At 42.6% G+C, this 19,792-nt stretch overlaps 1 protein-coding gene across 1 annotated transcript in view; it reads right to left on the bottom strand.

The window, feature by feature from the left end:
* LOC117486956 (NACHT, LRR and PYD domains-containing protein 14-like) overlaps positions 1-19,411 on the bottom strand; it is a 30,664-nt gene extending 11,253 nt beyond the window's left edge. Inside the window, exons 1-6 of the mRNA XM_034135558.1 lie at positions 19,305-19,411; positions 17,137-17,250; positions 12,206-12,441; positions 3,972-5,775; positions 3,329-3,472; positions 1,176-1,349 (exon numbers count right to left, since the gene is read on the bottom strand). Coding sequence (XP_033991449.1) covers positions 1,176-1,349; positions 3,329-3,472; positions 3,972-5,775; positions 12,206-12,441; positions 17,137-17,228 — 2,450 coding nt within the window. The 5' untranslated portion in view covers positions 17,229-17,250; positions 19,305-19,411. The remainder of the gene's footprint in view (positions 1-1,175; positions 1,350-3,328; positions 3,473-3,971; positions 5,776-12,205; positions 12,442-17,136; positions 17,251-19,304) is intronic.
* Between the last annotated feature and the right edge of the window lie 381 nt (positions 19,412-19,792).

Here is a 19,792-nt window from a genome sequence, read left to right as displayed (position 1 = left end):
TGACATTTGACCTTTTTAGAGAGGTTTAGCCAAAACCACCCCACCTCTGAGGTGATTTGGGTGAAAATGTTTTTTTTTCTATATCTCTGGCCCCCCTTGCTCGATTTTTATCGTTGACACACCTTTCTGACCGTTAGAGCCAATAGAATCGAAGGGGGAGGCCCACATACACACTCATTGTAAAGAGAAAAGGTGAGGGCTGCGCGTCTGGAATTCGAAAGCAGATTGGAAGAATCTCTCCTTCTGGAATTTGGAAACTAAAAAGCAGTTTTATTGCTTATGGATTATCAGAAATAATTTCAAAGAAGGCACAGATACATAGGATGAACCTATGGATTAACTGCAGCATCGTTTTTTTATCGTTTTAATGCCATTGAAGACCAGTTTTGACCAAGGTAAGCCATGTTAGCGTTTCTAGCTACTTAGCTCCACATGTTATGATGTACGCTTTCGTTTATAGCGTCGTAAATGTTTATCACTCAGTGTTGAGGAGGACACCACTAGATTCAGGGTCTCCAGGACACCAAAAACGAGTGGTTGGTTGTGCATCTAGGATAAGTAATAAGGAAGTTATGAGTGAGTTTAAGTGCCGTTTTAGGTTAAATTTTTTCGCTCGTGGGTAATTCAGAGGCTGAGTGCTAGCATTGTGGGTTTTTTTTGAAAAAAAAAATTAAAAAGATCAGTTAGCTGAGTTTCTTCCCGTTACATGGATATAAAACATTCATAGTTTTATTCAATATTAAGATTCCTTAGACGTTGTTTCCTGCAAATGACGCGTTTATCCGCCCGGTACCGGGCGGGCCGTGCATAACAGGTTAATACAAATGTTAGAAACAGCAAAAACTGAAATTATTTGTTAGTGTTTGATAGTTTTAATAGAAATATTTATTATTGTATTCATGTGTTTATAATGTCATTTATTTAAAACAACATGATGGAGAATATAAGATGAATTTCGGTTTTTGAGAGGTTCAGAGTGAATTATGCAGAGTATGATTTTTCTTTAACATTGCTCTGCCACGGTCAATGAACTAAACCACAGAAGAAGAAAATAGACTTTAGCATTAAGATGCTCAGTGAGGATCAGGATCATATCAGCCTGATGTCTGCAGCTCAGAGTCAACACAACTCTCACATATTAATCTCAGCACAGAAGTAAAAGATGGAGAACTGACTTGAGAGTCTCCAGTTTGCATTCTGGACTCTCCAGAAGATCACTCAGCAGCTTCACGACTGAATCCTGCAGCTCGTTGCGACTCAGGTTCAGATCTCTCAGATGGGAAGGGTTGGACTTCAGAGCTGAGATCAGAGCAGCCCAGCTGATCTCTGACAACATACAGACCTCCAGTCTGAATAAAGAACACATAATGCAAGTTTAGAAAACAATGTTCCTTATTGAAATAATTAAAGTTCTAATAATCTGATTATAGCTGGAGAAGTAGAGAATGTAGAAGTTTATAAAGTGGACAATCCCGACAGGTTAAAAACAGTAAGTTACAGAAAGAGAACAGAGCTCTCATTAATATTAAAGACAACGTGCTTCACCTTCAATAAAAAGTGGTGACTTCACATCTTAAACTCTGCTCCTTCTACAATAACTTGTGATGTGCAGCCAGACAAATACAAACCCACAGAAACTGATTCAACTCAAGATCACAGAGTTTACAAAGAAGCAGCACCAGAGTCTGAATAAATAACACACAATGGGTGTTTCTCAATCGCGAGTAAAGCTGCTGCAGAGCCACTATTTCAAGCATACTACGTCATCGAGTGCCGCCGAAGGTCTGTTCCAATGTCCAGCATACTTGGAATTCTACCGAGCCCGGCGTACTTCGTTAATGGCGCATTTCCACTACACGGTCGGCCTCGGCCACACTCGGTACGGCTCTGTACGGCTTGGCCGCGTTGGGCCTTAACAGGGCCGACTCACTTCATGCTGCGCTTCCATTACAGTTTAGGAACTGGGGTAGTTACTATAGTAACGCAGTGTAGGCGGAGCCGTGACGTCATCTTCAATGAGAAATCCAGAAACACAACACAGCCGTTAGCTGTTAGCACTCAGAGCTCACAGCTCCTTATATATGTTCAGAAACTCGACAAAAGTTAAACAAGTACACACCACAGACTGCCTGTGTCATGGTGAATACAGTCGCTGCTTTATTTATGTCTGTATAGGCCGTTGTTGTGAGTGTGGACGGTCGGGGCATATACTGCGTTAGCTTAGCCAATCTCCATCTAGAAAAACACGAATTTTAAAAGGTTTTTCGCCTGCCGTCTGTCTGCAAACTTGACAAAGCATTAATTCATGGTTTTTACTAACCGGTATCAGTATGTTGTTACTTCGGCATCATTTTGAAACGTGTATTACAATTAAATCACGGTCAAATATGTCCATCTTGTTGTAGTTCTAGCCCTCTTGCCAGCGCTCCTCTCTCTAGTTTAGCATACTCAGCCCGACTCAGCCCTGTTTGTTGGCCCCGATAGAACCACAATTTTCTAGGGCCAGAAAAGAGGTGAAAAAGTGGCCCCGCGCCGTGCCGCGCCGGTAATTGGCCTAGTGGAAGCACAACCAAAAAAGGGGACGGCACGACACGGCACGCTTAAAGCGAGCTCCGCGCTGCAGTGGAACTGCGCCATAAGAGAAATTTCGAGGCTGCACATGTGTAGACTCCGCGGTCTTAAAATCCCCACAATGCTTTGCGCACGGACAAATTTCCCCAAATCTGTGGCGGAAAATGTAAGGCGGGGCCTCTCATATGACGCACACCTGCACACTTGCTAGCCTGTTCCACTCTTTGTTTTCCGAATGCCAGGAAGTATTCTTGCCTCGCTTCTGAAGCAAGATGCTCGGCAGACATGTGCTACCAAGCAAGCGTACTCGCGATTGAGAAACACCCAATGTAAATTCAGTGAACAATGGTCCTGCTTGAGGTAGTTCAAAGTTTCATCATCTTTTCAGACCTGGAGAGGGTTCAGAGGCCAATGTCAAAAATGATGTAGATACTTTTTAGATAAATGTAATAGTAGATAACTACAAATTCATTGATAATGCATCAAAACAACCTCCTTCATCTCCCTCACAGCTCATCCGTACTGACAGCATCTTCACTGAGTCATGGAGCACAGTGAGAGTCTGTGGAAGCTCAAACACTGTCCATCACTCATCTACTTTCTCTGCTTTCTGTTATTCTTGTCAAATATTCAGCAATTTAGAAAGAAATGTGAACTTATTAAAATATCTTTGTACTCAGGCAAATTATGGCGAATTATAAATATATCAATTATAAATACTGTACAAAACCACATGAACTACAGCCAGTGATCTGACCTCAGAGCCTTCAGTGTACAGTTTGGACTCTTCAGTGCAGAACTCAGCTGCTCCACCTCTGAATCCTGCAGATCGTCTCTAAGCTCCAGCTCTCTCAGATTGGAGGCCACGACTTCCCAGTCTAAGAATCCACTGTCAGGAATTCTGTTATAACACATAATACAGAATTTGTTTATATCAAAAAAAGGGGAAACAATATATTTACTTCATGCATTTGAGGAATAACATTTTGAATATCATGATCTGATTACCACTGGATGGTTGAGTGTGATCTGATCCCATGTCTGTCACCTCTTTGCTACTTTCTAGACTAGAGTCAACATAAATCAGATATTACTCTGTGTCTAATTTAACGATAAAGAAACTGCAATCATTTCATAATAACTTTACTCCATTTAATGACATATGTACAATTATTCTGTATGTTGTGATCACATGTTGCTGTGATAAAACATCCTTCATATGTTTTTGACAGGGAAAATGAAGATAAGAAAAAACTGTACAATTTTGAAATTAGAATAATTGTATTAATTCAATTTTAATCTCACAGAATGTGAAACAGCAAAAAGTTGTATAGTGTTTATTTGAAAAACTAAAATCCTTATCTACACTAATCTATACATTTAATCACATCTGGACTCACACAGCCGTCCTGCAGTTCCTCTCAGCTGGAATCAGTCTCCGTCGTCCCTCCTGTGATGTTTTGTACTTCTCCAACTCATCCAGAACCTCCTCTGACATCTCCAGCCTGTAGGCCAGAGCTGACCAGCGTTCCACAAAGAGTCTCTTCTCTGATCTGTTCTCTGACTTCAGGAACTCTGTGATCTCCTGAAGTACTGAGTGGTCATTAATTTCTGTCAGACAGTGGAAGATGTTGAGGCTCCTGTCGGGAGAGATTTTATCACTTCTCATCTCCTTCAGGTTGCTGATGGCTCTCTGGATGATTTCTGGATGTTTGTCTGTGCGACCCAGCAGGCCTCCTAAGAGTCTCTGGTTGGACTCCAGAGAGAGGCCGTGGAGGAAGCGGACAAACAGGTCCAGGTGGCCATTTTCACTTTCGAGTGATTTCATCATGGCGCTCTTTAGGAAGACATCCAGGGATGGGTAATCCTGATCATTGCTAAACCTGTTGTTATAGTCTCCCTGCAGGAAGTCCTTCAGTACCTCTGTGTTCCTGTTGGTGTAACAGTGCAGCATGTAGACTGCAGCCAGAAACTCCTGAATGCTCAGATGAACAAAGCAGTAGACTGTTTTCTTGAAGATCACTCTCTCTCTTTTGAAGATCTCTGTACAAACTCCTGAGTGCACCAAGGCCTTGGTGACGTCAAGACCACAGCGCTCCAGGTCTTCTTGGTAGAACATGATGTCTCCTTTCTCCAGATGTTCAAACGCCAGCCTCCCCAGCTTCAGAAGAAGCTCCCTGTCAGCCTCCGTCAGCTGCTGTGGACTCGTCTCATGTCCCTCATCATACTTCTGCTTCTTCCTCTTGGTCTGGACCAGCAGGAAGTGTGAGTACATGTCAGTGAGGGTCTTGGGCAGCTCTCCTCTCTGGTCTGTAGTCAACATGTGGTCCAGAACTGCAGCAGTGATCCAGCAGAAGACTGGGATCTGACACATGATGTGGAGGCTACTGGAGCTCTTGATGTGAGAGATGATTCTGCTGGACCATTGTTCATCACTCGATCTCCTCCTGAAGTACATCTCCTTCTGGGCGTCAGTGAAGCCTCGTACTTCTGTTACTCTGTCCACACACTCAGGAGGGATCCGATTGGCCGCTGCAGGTCTGGAAGTTATCCAGACGAGAGCCGAGGGAAGCAGCTTCCCCCTGATGAGGTTTGTCAGCAGCACGTTGACTGAGGACTGCTGAGAGACATCAGACACAACCTCATTGTTTCTGAAATCCAGAGAAAGTCTGCTTTCATCCAGGCCGTCAAAGATGAGCAGCACTTTACAGACAGCCAGCTGCTCTGCTGTGACCTTCTGTAAGGTTGGATGGAAAACATGGAGCAGCCTGAGAAGACTGTACTGCTCATCTTTGATCAGGTTCAGCTCCCTGAAGGAAAGCGGGATCACCAGACTGACATCTTGGTTTTCCAAACCCTTGGCCCAGTCCAGAGTGAACTTCTGCACTGAGAAGGTTTTTCCAACTCCAGCGACTCCGTTGGTCAGGACCGCTCTGATGTGTGTCTGTTGGTCAGGTGAGACTTTAAAGATGTCCTGGCACTTGATTGGAGTGTAATGGAGGGTATTTTTCTTGTAAGCTGCCTCAAGCTGCGTCACCTCATGTTGGGTATTAACCTCTTCACTCTGGCCTTGTGTGATGTAGAGCTCAGTGAAGATCCTGTTGAGGCTGGTTTCACTTTTATCAGTTCCTTCAGTCACTTGTTCACATCTCCCCCTCAGACTGACCCTATGTTCATTTGAAACCTCCTGTAGACCACGTTCCGCTGCAGGAGAAGGAAACGTGAGAATAATGAAAATGTTTTAAATGAACTTATATTATGTACAACACAACAGGAAGAATCCTGTTTTCAGGCATGAAGACACCAGGGGACAGATGTTAAAGGGCCCATGTCATGGCCATTTCCACTGATCATAATTACATTGTTGAGGTATACTAAAATAGATTTATACTGTGCAATTTTCCAAACTCACATTGGTTTCGCATACAGCATCTCTGTAAAGTATGTGTATTCAGCAGTATTCACTCTCTCCACTAAACGACTCGTTGGAGCTCTTGCCCCCCCCCTCCCTGTGAGCCTAGTGTGCTCCGATTGGTCAGCTCGGCCACTCTGTTCTGATTAGTCAACCACCAGAGAGGCTCCGCCCATGTCTAACTGCTTTTTTCGGCTCGCTCTCGGAACATCAGTCTTATAATGGCGTCGGTACAGCCGTATATTTTATACGCTAACTAACCGAACTGTACCTACAACTGTTGTTATAGAAGAGTGTGACGGCCCCAGGGCCTTTGTGCAGGTGTGTTGCAGGTCTTACGATGGGGTGGAGCTGAAGAGGCTAATCAGCGCGATCACGGACACCTGGCCGGAGCCGAGGTGCTTTTAAGCCCAGCTGCCCGGAGTCACACGGCGGCCCCTGTCTCTCTCCAAAGCGGCTGCAGAAGGACGAACTCGGCGATCCTCTCCCCTCGACCACCTATCTCTGCATTTACCACAATAAATGTGCCGTGGTTTTGTAAACTCGTGTATGTCTCCTTGTCTTTCCGTTGTGGCCTACGAGCCGGTCATAACAAAGAGTAAGTTATTTTTACCTGTAATAAACTACTACTGTTTGATGAGAAATCAAATCATGGTTTGCTATATATGAATGATATGTTATAGGCAGGGGTGCACATAACTGGTACGCAGGTACGCATGCGCGGCAACAATCTGAAATGCGTACCGTAACTTGTGTCACAAAGCACATTTGCGTACCGACGTACTTGTGAAGCTTTTCCAGAAGGCGGTTAGATCACCGGACGACAGAGTCGGTCTCCGTGTGCACAGACAGGGCTGCTGTTAATGTCGGTCTGTACAGCAGCCCTGCGCTAAAACAGCTGATCACAACGTTCACACGTACCGCGGTCACGAAGCTCTGTACTCCACCCCCCCCCGTTGACAATCGTGAAGCGCTGTACTCCACTACCCCCCCCCCGTTGACAATCGCGAAGCGCTGTACTCCACTACCACCCCCCCCCCCCCATTGACAATCACCAGAAGTTGGAGTACCAAGCACTGACTCCAGGTACTCATCTGAGTACCTCACTGAGAAAGTTGTGTGCACCCCTGGTTATAGGAGCAAATAATTCAGGGAAGAAAGGATAGGCCTACTAAGTATTTCCATTAAACTTTATTTTTAGAAATGTACAAAATGAACATAAATATACATATATACACGGTATATCATCAATTCCTCCCCGTTGTCGGCATCTTGCCTATTGCAGCCGGGGCTTTTTAGGACGATGCATCAGTGTGGTAGTCCCGTCATGTATTGTCCGGCAGGATCTGGCTGGACGAAATCAAATGCAAATCACAAAATATTAGAGAAACTTAGTTGTTTTAGATTCGTTAGTAGTAGTTGTGGTAGGAGTGTGGATCTATCTAATCCATCTATCTAATGAACACAGTAAGCTTGCCAGCTAATATGCTAACCTAGCTTTGTTTACTTTGGTAGCTAACACGATATGAACGCTAGCTCGGAGGAACGGCAACTATAATGTAGTGTAATAAAACTACTATGAACAAAAGCTAGTGGTTCATATTAGGCTAGCAATAACGTGTTTATAATTGCAATCTTATACGGGTAGTCTGCTACGTTCGGTCATTCATTGTAACTGGCATGAATACATTGTTTTGCGCTAGCATGTATAGCTAGCCTCGTTAGCTATACATGCAGTATGTACATGTACTGTCACAATGTACGGTAAATCACCCGGAGTATACTGTATGAGTATTCCGTGTGTGACTGCAGACATTCTCCTGCTATGACAAACATGTAAGGCCATCTGCTGACATTGTAGTTGATATATTTAAACGCTAGCAACGTCGTTAGCTCAGTAAGCTGGGCTTGTTTAGTGTAATAAAACCACTATGAACAAAAGCTAGTGATTCATATTAGGCTAGCAAGAACGTGTTTACAATTGCAATCTTATACGGGTAGTCTGCTACATTCATTGTAGCTGGCATAACAAACAAAAAATTCCCGAGCAAACCCATGTCTAGCTCCGTTGGTTAGCTCGGTAGCATACACGCTACGCCAGCTATAATGTAATTACGTTTCGCGACTGACCGCACGGCAAATCACCCGGAGTATACTGTCTATGAGTATTTCGTGTGTGAATGCAGACATTCTCCTGCTATGAGATACATGTATGCAGTGGCGACTGGTCATTAGGGGCAGGTGGGGCACAGCCCCACCTAGTGTCTGCAGAAAGTATTACACATAATGAAAACAAAAAATGCAAAAAGATGCAAAAAAAGAAATAAAAAAATATATAAAATATATTTTAAGGTCATGTTTAATCATCTGATTCGTCTGTACATTGCTGTTTTAGTCTGTGTTCTTCTAATTAGTGTCTACAGTGCCGTTTTGAGCCATGTGGGACAAAACCTGATTCTGCCCCTCCCTCTCACTGTTTAAGTGAACGGTGACTGTAAAAACTACACTGCGCATGCTCAGAGTATTTTTCAATGGAATGTGTGTGGCAAAAAAAAAAAGGCCAAAGGGGCACAGAGCTGCCATCCCCACCATACGTCAGCTCACATTATTCAGAACTGATTGGCTGTAAATATGTCACGTGTGCAGTGCTGCGAAACGTCACGTGTAGTGTGAAGAGAAGACGAGAGAGCAGCATATAGCTAACATCACCAGCGATTAAAAATAAGTAAAAAACGGAAAGAAAATGAATGAAGTTGACCATTTACTGGAGCACACATTTGAGACACTTAGTCTCGGAGAGAAACTGGAGGTAAAGCGCCTCGGTGCCCACCATCCACCGGATTTCCAAATGGTCCAGACTGCGGGCAAAGTGAACCGCGGGTTTAATGCTGAGTGGTTTGCTAAAAAGAAATGGCTAACGGCGAGCATCCAGAAGAATTCCCTCTTTTGCTTTCCTTGCCTGCTTTTTGGTGAAGATCAAGGTACTTGGTCGAGGACAGGTTACAAGGACTTAAAGCATCTTTCGGAGAGGACAATGAAGCATGAGAGCAGCAACAGTCACTTGGAAAATGCCGTAAAATTGGGATTACTGGGAAGGGTGAATGTTGCAGCTCAGATTGACAGCGCCTACAGACGCGGCATTGATGATCATAATAGAAAGGTGGAAGAAAACAGGTACGTGTTGGGTCGGATCATCACCTGTATTAAACTGTGTGGGAAATGTGAGACAGCACTGCGGGGCCACGACGAGTCGGCGGACTCTCTGAATCCAGGGATATTCAGGTCAATTTTCGAGACAATGTGTGAGGGCGATTCCAGGCTTCGACGGCACTACGAAGCTCAGCCCGTTTTCAAAGGGACATCAAGCACCATACAGAATGAACTCTTGGACTGCATGTATGATGTGTACAGGGAGGAAATATCCAAGCAAGTGGACAACACATCATTTGTTGCCGTTCAGGCCGACGAGACAACCGATGTCTCATGTAAATCGCAAATGGTGATTGTGCTGCGATACATTATGCCTGACCTCACAGTTACAGAGCGTTTTTGGAGTTTGTGGAAGTAAAGGACAAAACTGGTGTAGGTCTCTCTAACAGCATCAAGGCTGTTCTTGAACCCTGAAGCTGAAAGAAAAGCTAATCGCTCAGACCTATGACGGGGCGGCCGTCATGAGCGGTAACGTGCGCGGGGTACAGACGGTCATGAAGGAGACGTACCCAAACGCTCAGTTTGTTCACTGCTACGCCCACCAACTGAACCTGACCCTGCAGCAACTGTGTTCAGCAAGGATGAGCATCCTGAAGGTGTTTTTTGCAGATCTAACTGCTTTTTCCACTTTTTTCTCCGGTGCTCCAAAACGTGTTGCAGCTCTTGCAGAGGCAACACAGAGACGCATACCACGGCCACCGGCTGTGAGATGGAACTTTAAAAGCAGAACTGTGAACGCGGTTTGGGAGACCCGAGAAGCACTTCTTCAGTGTATGGACCATATACGCACACAACCAGGATGGGATGCGGTCACCATAAGTGAGGCATATGGCCTGTCAAAGAAACTGCGGGACCGAGCATTTATGCAGCTCCTGGAGTTTTTTTCGTTGCTTATGCCAGAAGTGGATGTTTTATACAACACTCTGCAAAAACGAACCATCGATGCACCTGGGATCAACAGCGCGCTCTGCCGCTTCAAGGAAAATGTCCAGAAAATGAGGCAGCAAACTGATGCATTGGCCGCCACCACTCATGATGGAACAGACGAGCCAGGCCGACGAGTCAGCAGCACAGCGCCGGTAATGAAGGAGGCATGTGACACAGTCATCTCACAGGTGGAACAGAGGTTCTCACAGAGTGACCATTTGATCGCTGCAAAGCTCGTTGACAGCTCATTCTTCCCACAGCATGTCCTGTCATTTCCTACACCTGAGCTTGACTGCGCAGTGAAATTGTGGCCTGCTTTGGGAAACAAGGAGAAGTTGAAGTCTGAGCTGACCACGCTCTACCGCCACAGTGAACTTCACACTGGAAACACTGCCCTGTCTCTGTTGAAATCCATTCACGAGAACAACTTGGAGGATACGTTTGCTGAGACTGTTATTTTGGTCAAAATAATAGTAACAACTCCGATGACGACATCCGAGTCAGAGAGGAACTTTTCCACCCTCAAAAGGATAAAGACTTTCACTCGCAACACCATGGGACAGCTGCGACTTAACGCATTGGCCATGCTTTCAATTGAAAGCCAGTTGATCCAGCAACTACAGGACTTCATCCCCAAAGTGATAGAAACATTCTGTCAGAGGAAGGACCGCCGTGCCGCTTTTCTTTTCAAGTGAGCCTTCAGCTTTGGTAAGTTCATTTATGTCATATATTTTGTTGATCTTCTGTGTTTTGCCTCTGCTGGATCGATTGATATTGTGACCTCGGTGATGAGTGTCTGTGTTTTCCTTATATTTACAGTCTATGGTGTTTTAAATGCCTAAAGCATTATGGTGGTTGTTGTTGTTGTTGAGAATTGCTTTGTGATGGTGCCCTTTACTTATGTATTATAGGTGCATTACAATATGACATCCCCACGCTGTGTACCGTACATTTACGTACACAGTGTACGTAAAATGGTAATGCGCTGACAGTGTTGCCCCTTGTGGGTCTTCAGTATGTAATTGGACAAAAAAGCAGAGAGAGCAAAAAAAAAAAAAGAAGTCTCTCTCTCCCCAAAACACTCTCTGTCCCCCCCAAGATCTCACCCCCCACCTCTCTCTGCACACCCTTCCTCCCCCCCTCTCTCTCTCCCCCCTATCTCTCTATCTCTCTCCTCCCCCCTCTCTGTGTCCCCCCCCCCTCTCTCTCCCCCCCCACCTCTCTCTCTCTCCCCCCCACCTCTCTCTGCCCCCCCAGTTCAGTTTGTACAATCATAGAAACGCCCAATGCATGTATGTAAGGCCATCTGCTGATATTAGAGTCGATATATGGAAACGCTAGCAACTTAGTTAGCACAGTTAGCACTGTGTCAATGGCTTAGCAGTCCGACACAGTTTACACATTTAAACAGGTTTGATAAATACACAAATAACAATGCAAACTTACAGGTTGTGTACCCGAATCTTCCCCTGCTCCAAACGGTCCAAACAAACTAGGAATAGCATCGTCCTTCAGTTTCAAATGCTGTGCATATCCGGCCTCAAACTGGGCAATGTTTTGGAAGCTTTCGTCTGTGAAATGCCGCGCACACAGTAACGTTCTTCTAACCTCTGAAGGAACAGTGTTAAAAAGACATTTCAACCACTGACTTCGTCGTGGTTCTTCCGTCGGTAGGACAAACAGCTCAGATTTCTCCTCACATTTCAGGAAACAGGTCCTTGGCATTGGCATGACTGGATCGATTGTGAACTGAACCAGAGCTTCCAACAGTAAATGTTAGGCTGGCAGAGGGTGCGGCCAGCGCCGCTGGGTGTGGCCATAGCTCTTCGGGATTGGTCCATTTCGTTCCGGGTACCGCATGACATCATGCCGTACCCGGAACTAAATGGAAGACTCAAATGGGCAGTGACGTATCTCCAACGAGGCGTTTTGGGGAGGTATTTTCTGTGTTAGAGTTTTACTCGCTACAGGGTGTACTTTGAGGGTTTTGACTCTGCACACCGTTTACATGCATAAAAACCTTCATAACACACAAGGGGACGGGTAATAACCGGAAAACCATGACATTGGAGCTTTAAGACTTACTTTGTACTGTTCTGGTCTGACTGGCTGTCTGCAGTCCAGCTCTGGTTCTGGATCTTTCTCCACACTGGGGACATGAGGAGTCTCCTGATGGAGGTTGCTGCTCCCAGTATGAGGTGATGCACTGTCTGCAGAAGCAGTGTCCACAGCTGGTAGAGACTGGATCCTTCAGGACGTCCTGACACAGAGCACAGCTGGACAGCTGCTCCTCCACAGGAACATGACTTTTCCTCTTCCCTCTGTGGAGATGAACACATCCTTTATAGCACATTACAGTGACTGATTGTTTCACTTCTTTATGACATTATTGTAAGAAATGGATTATTCAATGTTACATTTAATATGAATGTAAAATGTACAGCAGCATGAACTAGAGAATGCAATTCCTGAAGAAATTGCTAGTGGGAATGCTTTGTGCTGAAAAGCTGAGGCTAAACTGCTATGCTGAAATGTAATGTGTAAGAAGAAAGTGAAGAATTTAGATTGAAATGATACATGAACACTGGGGGATTGCATGTGTGATGAGTGAAGAAAAGAAAGTAAAAAGGCTTGGAAAAGCAGCAGAATATTTGAACTGCAAACTTTTGAACTAAATTGATGGTGAATGATCTGTCGCCATGGCAACAGCATTTGATGACACCCCATAATACGCTTAGATGCGTTGATGGCTGCATCGTTACCAAACCTGTGAAAGTTTTGGGCCGTTTGAAGCATTTTCACTGAAGTTATGAGAAAACCATGTTTCATGGCGAGCATTGTGTTGCCATGGCAACGGCATTTGAAGAAATCTCAAAACTGTCTTGTAGATGTCTTCACGGCTGGACTGTTAGCACACATGTGCATTTTGAGCACTTTTTGAACATTTTCATAGGAGTTAAAGGGACATCGTGTTTTATGGCGAGGGATGCGTTTCCATGGAAACGGCATATGGTGAGATTTCAGATTTGGCGTTTTTATCGTTTTAATGCCATTGAAGGCCACTTTGGAGAGACTACAGAGCCAAGGTAAAAATGTTAGCGTTTTTAGCTACCTAGCGTCACCTGTTTTGATGTCCGTTTTTGCTTATAACGTCGCAAATACGTATAATTCAGTGGTAATGTCGATGTCAATAGATTCTGTGTCACCTCACGATGTGAATCGATGTGTTGGATGTGGTGAAAAGATAAATAATAAGGTTTTGTGAGTGATTTTCGGTGCAGTAAGGTGTTAGCATTTTTCGCTCGTTGCTAATTCAGAGGCTCAGTGTTAGCATTGTGGGTTTTCTTTTGAAAAAAAAAAAAAAAATGATCAGTTAGATGAGTTTCTTCCCGTTACATGGATATAAAACATTCATAGTTTTATTAAATGAACATGCCCTCAGACACTGTTTCCTGCAAGATGTTGCGGCAGTGCCCCGGTACCGGGGTCTCTCGGGCTTAACAGGTTAAAGGGACATCGTGTTTTATGGCGAGGGATGCGTTTCCATGGAAACGGCATATGGTGAGATTTCAGATTTGGCGTAGAGCTGTTGAGGCATGGACCCGGTGATATACAAGTGAAGATTGGGGGACGATTGGACCGTGTCCATTGGACTTACAGTGACATCGTGTTTCATGGCGAGTGGTCTGTTGCCATGGCAACGGCATTTGATGACACCCCATAATACGCTTAGATGCGTTGATGGCTGCATCGTTACCAAACCTGTGAAGTTTTGGGCCGTTTGAAGCATTTTCACTGAAGTTATGAGAAAACCGTGTTTCATGGCGAGGATTGTGTTGCCATGGCAACGGCATTTGAAGAAATCTCAAAACTGTCTTGTAGATGTCTTCACGGCTGGACTGTTAGCACACATGTGAATTTTGAGCACTTTTTGAACATTTTCATAGGAGTTAACCTGTTAAGCCCTGAGCCTGTTTTTCAGGTCTCAGGCTCGAAAATGACATTCCCAGAACAAATGACCATATCTTCCCTTCTAAAAGGGTTAAATTAATAATCTTTTTTCTCAAAGTAATGATAAACCTGTGAGTTGGATGTAGAAAAGTCAGAATCAATATAGATGTTTTTTATTTAAAAAAAAATTCAGATTTTACATAGTAAAAAACTGTAAATTATCGTGTCCGTCCAAAAATAATTTTTTACTTATAGTGAAAACCACCCTTGGTTGATGGTAAGGTAGACTAAAAGCTTTAGGAATCCAAAGTACAACATATAATAAGTACCCTGTATCAAGATTGATGCAAAACAAGTGACATTTGACCTTTTTAGAGAGATTTAGCAAAAAGAAACCACTTCTGGGGTCATTTGGGTGGATTTTCAAAATCTCTGGCCCCCCTTGCTCAATTTTGATGGTTGACACCTCTTTCTGACCGTTAGAGCCAATAGGATCGAAAGGGGGAGTCCCCCACACACACACGTTGTGAAGAGAAAAGGTGGGGGCTTCGCGCATGTAATTTTCAATCAGAGTGAACCTATCTCTAGCTTTGACATCTGGAAACAGAAAAGCAGTTTTCATGCTTATGGATTATCAGAAATCATTTCAAAGGGACACAGACACATTAGATTAACCTATGGATTAACTTCAGCAGCGTTTTTATCGTTTTAATGCCATTGAAGACCACTTTGGAGAGACTACAGAGCCAAGGTAAAAATGTTAGCATTTTTAGCTACCTAGCGTCACCTGTTTTGATGTCCGTTTTTGCTTATAACGTCGCAAATACGTATAATTCAGTGGTAATGTCGGTGTCAATAGATTCTGTGTCACCTCACGATGTGAATCGATGTGTTGGATGTGGTGAAAAGATCAATAATAAGGTTTTGTGAGTGATTTTCGGTGCAGTAAGGTGTTAGCATTTTTCGCTCGTTGCTAATTCAGAGGCTCAGTGTTAGCATTGTGGGTTTTCTTTTGAAAAAAAAAAAAAAATGATCAGTTAGATGAGTTTCTTCCCGTTACATGGATATAAAACATTCATAGTTTTATTAAATGAACATACCCTCAGACACTGTTTCCTGCAAGATGTTGCGGCAGTGCCTCGGTACCGGGGTCTCTCGGGCTTAACAGGTTAACCTGTTTCACACCATCCCCCCGGTACCGGGCGGATAAACGCGTCATTTGCAGGAAACAACGTCTAAGGAATCTTAATATTGAATAAAACTATGAATGTGTTATATCCATGTAACGGGAAAGAAACTCAGCTAACTGATCTTTTTAATTTTTTTTTTCAAAAAAAACCCACAATGCTAGCACTCAGCCTCTGAATTAGCCTCGATCGAAAAAACGGAACCTACAAAGGCACTTAAACTCACTCATAACTCCCTTATTACTTATCCTAGATGCACAGCCAACCACTCGTTTTTGGTGTCCTGGAGACACTGAATCTGTGTAAAAAACCTCAATACTCAGTGATAAACATTCGCGACGCTATAAACGAAAGCGTACATCATCACATGTGGAGCTAAGTAGCTAAAAAACGTAAATATAGCTTACCTTGGTCAAAAGTGGTCTTCAATGGCATTAAAACGATAAAAAAACGATGCTGCAGTTAATCCATAGGTTCATCCTATGTGTCTGTGCCTTCTTTGAAATTATTTCTGATAATCCATAAGCAATACAACTGCGTTTTAGTTTCCAAACTCCAGAAGGAGACATTCCTCCACTTTGGTTTCGTTTTCCACACGCGAAGCGCCCACATTTTTTCTTTACAACGTGTGTGTGAGTGGGCCTCCCCCTTCGATTCTATTGGCTCTAACGGTCACAAGGGTATGTCAACCAACCAAATCGACCAAGGGGGGCCAGAGATAGGTCAAATCCACCCAAATGACCCCAAAAGTGGGGGTTTTTGGCTAAATCTCTCTAAAAAGGTCAAATTTCACTTGTTTTGCATCAATCTTGATACAGGGTACTTATTATATGTTGTACTTTGGATTCCTAAAGCTTTTAGTCTACTAACCCATCATCCAAGGGTAGTTTTCACTATCTGTAAAAAATAATTTTTGGACGGACACTATAATTTACAGTTTTTTACTATGTAAAATCTGAATTTTCTTTAAAATAAAAAACATTTATATTGATTCTGACACTTCTACATCCAACTCACAGGTTTATCCTTACTTTGAGAACAAAGATTATTAATTTAACCCTTTTAGAAGGGAAGATATGGTCATTTGTTCTGGGAATGTCATTTTCGAGCCTGAGACCTGAAAAACAGGCTCAGAGTGGAACAGGTTAAAGGGACATCGTGTTTTATGGCGAGGGATGCGTTTCCATGGAAACGGCATATGGTGAGATTTCAGATTTGGTGTAGAGCTGTTGAGGCATGGACCGGTGATATACAAGTGAAGATTGGGGGACGATTGGACCGTGTCCATTGGACTTACAGCGACATCGTGTTTCATGGCGAGTGGTCTGTCGCCCTGGCAACGGCATTTGATGACACCCCATAATACGCTTAGATGCGTTGATGGCTGCATCGTTACCAAACCTGTGAAGTTTTGGGCCGTTTGGAAACAACAAAATGTTTAACACACATCACTAGTTCTTGTAACGGGCAGCTTTTGATTTCAGCCCGTTTACGTTATTAAAGATTTTTGGACTTGCTCTGAACTTTCAGTTTTTAAGTCGTGTTTCAGGGTTTCGGTTGTTAGAATTCATTTGTGAGAGGGAAACGTTTGACATGTTCGAAGTTGATTTACTTGACCTAACACAAAGTCCTACATCTCGAATGTGAGAATGATTTCACAATAGTAGATTACTGACTGTTGCTGATGATGCCAAGGAGCACAGCCAGAGCTCAGTTACACCTCTTTACTTTCCTCTTCCGGGTTTCTTTACTCTAATTTACTTTGTTTCATGACTGTACTCCACAGTGATGCTTTACTGTGTTTATATACTGTGATCTGCTACTCAGATCAAACCAGACTCCTCTTCAGGTCAGTTTACAGCAGAAACAGATTCTTACTTTGTGTCAGAGGGTCCAGGTGTATTACTCAAATCTGGAGGTTTTCTGGACACTGAAGATGTGTCCTCCTCCTCATCTCTCATGGTCTCCATTGTGAGAGATGAACTAGTAACCCTGGAGACAAATACATAAACACACACACTTTATAATACAAGCATTTCAATCAAATCTATCATAATGATACATTTTGGTTTAAATTTGTGCTGTCAAAAAAAAACATGAATGGATGCAAATAATCTGCAAACCTTAATGTGTCAAAAAAATTACAAAAAATTAATCATATTACCAAGTTTCCCCCAAACTTCCTTCGTAATTCCAGCGGGAATTTTAACATGAATTGCATGGCAGTGAAAGTCAAGGAAAGTGAGGAACACTAACAAGCTACATGTACATTTAATCAAGTAATAATAATAATAGATTACATTTGTATAGCGCCTTTCAAGGGACCCAAGGCCGCTTTACATGGTGAACAAACAAACAAACAAACAAACAACTAAAAGTGGCAAATAATAAAGTAAAAACATAATGTTTAATAAATAGCAGTAGGAGTGGAAGCAGGGGGGCTGTGATGGGTTAGGGGTAGGGCTGCACTATATTGGAAAAAACTGACATTGCGATTTTTTCCCCCCTGCGATATATATTGCGATATGAAAAAATACAGGAATTGAAGAAAAGACCGTTTTTTTTTTCTGCAAACCATCCTTTCTTGAACTTTAATGCTATACAATTGGTATTTTTTTAACTATATTCAACCGGATGAAGGATTTTAGTCACGGACGTCTGGATCTTAAGTTATCAGAGCAACAAGCTTTTTAAATAAATAATTTAATTTCTTTTTTTTTTAAATTGCACGTCCTGTGATGTGAATATCGCGCATGCGCATAGCGCGATTATCGTCACAACACGATATATCGTGCAGCGCTAGTTAGGGGTCAAAGGCCATGGTGAACAGGTGAGTTTTTAATGATGACTTAGAACCAAGTACTGTACTTAAGTACAATTTTGAGGGACCTGTACTTTATTTCAATATTCCGCTACTTTGTACTTCTACTACACTACACTACACTACACTACAATTCAGACGTAAATGATGTACTTTTACTACACTACATGTGTTTAATACCTTTAGTTACTTTACAGATTTTGATTAATGATGTGAAATATAATCAGCTCTTAAATCAGACTTTAGTTCCACCTGGAGTAAATTCACAAGCTACCCTGCAGTATACAAAGCCATAAAACTAGCTGCATCACTGATAACACTTTAATGATCAATCATTATAAAAATATATCATATATATTATTCTGAAATGGACCAATCTGCACTATGACTACTTTTACTTTTGGTACTTTAAGTATATTTTGATGCTAATACTTTCTACTTTTAGTAACATTTTGTATTCAGGACTTTTACTTAACAGTAAGTAACAGAGTATTCCTACACTCTGGTAGTTCTAAAATATCTGTGTACTTCTACTTTTACTCAAGTACAAGATCTGAGTACTTCTTCCACCTCCAGAAATCAGTAAGAGCTGTAACTACCTCGGTGTAAAAGCACATTTAATCCATGACAAATGTTGTGCACTCGTTCTTTAGGTCTGGTGAAACGGAGGGGTGGCATTATGCTGAATCCAGGAAATGGACAGGTCACTACGTTAGGAGCAGATAGTGCTCCAATATGCTCAGACGTCATGCCAATAATTCAGAAATCATCATAACTTAGCTGAGATGTTATAATAAAGCGAAAACACCCCTTATTTCTCTCAGCAGTTTTTCATGGACCGCTTTATGAGACTACAACACACGTTTTGTTTGTTATATATCTCTCCAAAATACAAGTTAAAATGCCTACTAATATTTTAAACTTCTGATTTAGGCTATGAAGATTAATCACAGTTTATGATCGTGATTTACGCGATTACTTTTTTGTTTTAAATCAACTAACACCACTAGTGTAAACAACAACAAATACGTCGTCTGTATAGTTATGTAACCATGATGGCGCAGTTCTAACAAGGACGTGAAGGGGGAAGTTAAGGCCTACAACATTTCAATATGCCACATCGGACGTTGCTTTTTATCGAGACTGTGTTTTTCTGAGATAAAGTAAAACAGAGTAAACATGAATTGTTTAGACAAAAACAGCGGAGCCTGGTTTTAACACTCACCCTGTTTTCTTTCTGCTGCTCTGTTGAAGTTTAAAACGGAGTCTGGCAGTCCGTCTGTTTTCTAACTTCCGCGTTTGATGTCCTTCCCTGTTGGTATGGAATCAGTTTTGTGCCATTAAGATAAAGCAACACTTTCTCAGAATCAAGCAAAACTAAGAGTTTAAGAGAAAGAAAAACTGAGTCAAGCAAAATACATTTAATTTCAAAAGTACAACTATAAGTTCCAAACAAATAATGTAAACTATAAGTCTTTTTTCTTTGTTTTACATTTTTTTTTTTTGCAGTTCTCTTTGTTTCTTTCTCAATGATCAGACTTTTGCTCTCGCTGCAGCTCTTCTCGTTTGTGCTCCGTCATTTTTTGTTTGCGATTCTGGCACAAACATCTTAGATGGGCGGGACTGTCAGGGGTGCGTCCCCATTGGCTACTCAGTTTTTGAGTGACAGCTCACTAGACCACGGATTGTACAGTGCAACTCATGCAGCAAACT

Source organism: Trematomus bernacchii, unplaced genomic scaffold (assembly GCF_902827165.1).
Source record: "Trematomus bernacchii unplaced genomic scaffold, fTreBer1.1, whole genome shotgun sequence".
Lineage (NCBI taxonomy): Eukaryota > Metazoa > Chordata > Actinopteri > Perciformes > Nototheniidae > Trematomus > Trematomus bernacchii.
Note: the sequence above shows the minus strand (reverse complement) of the source record. Positions and strands in the feature narration are given on the sequence as shown.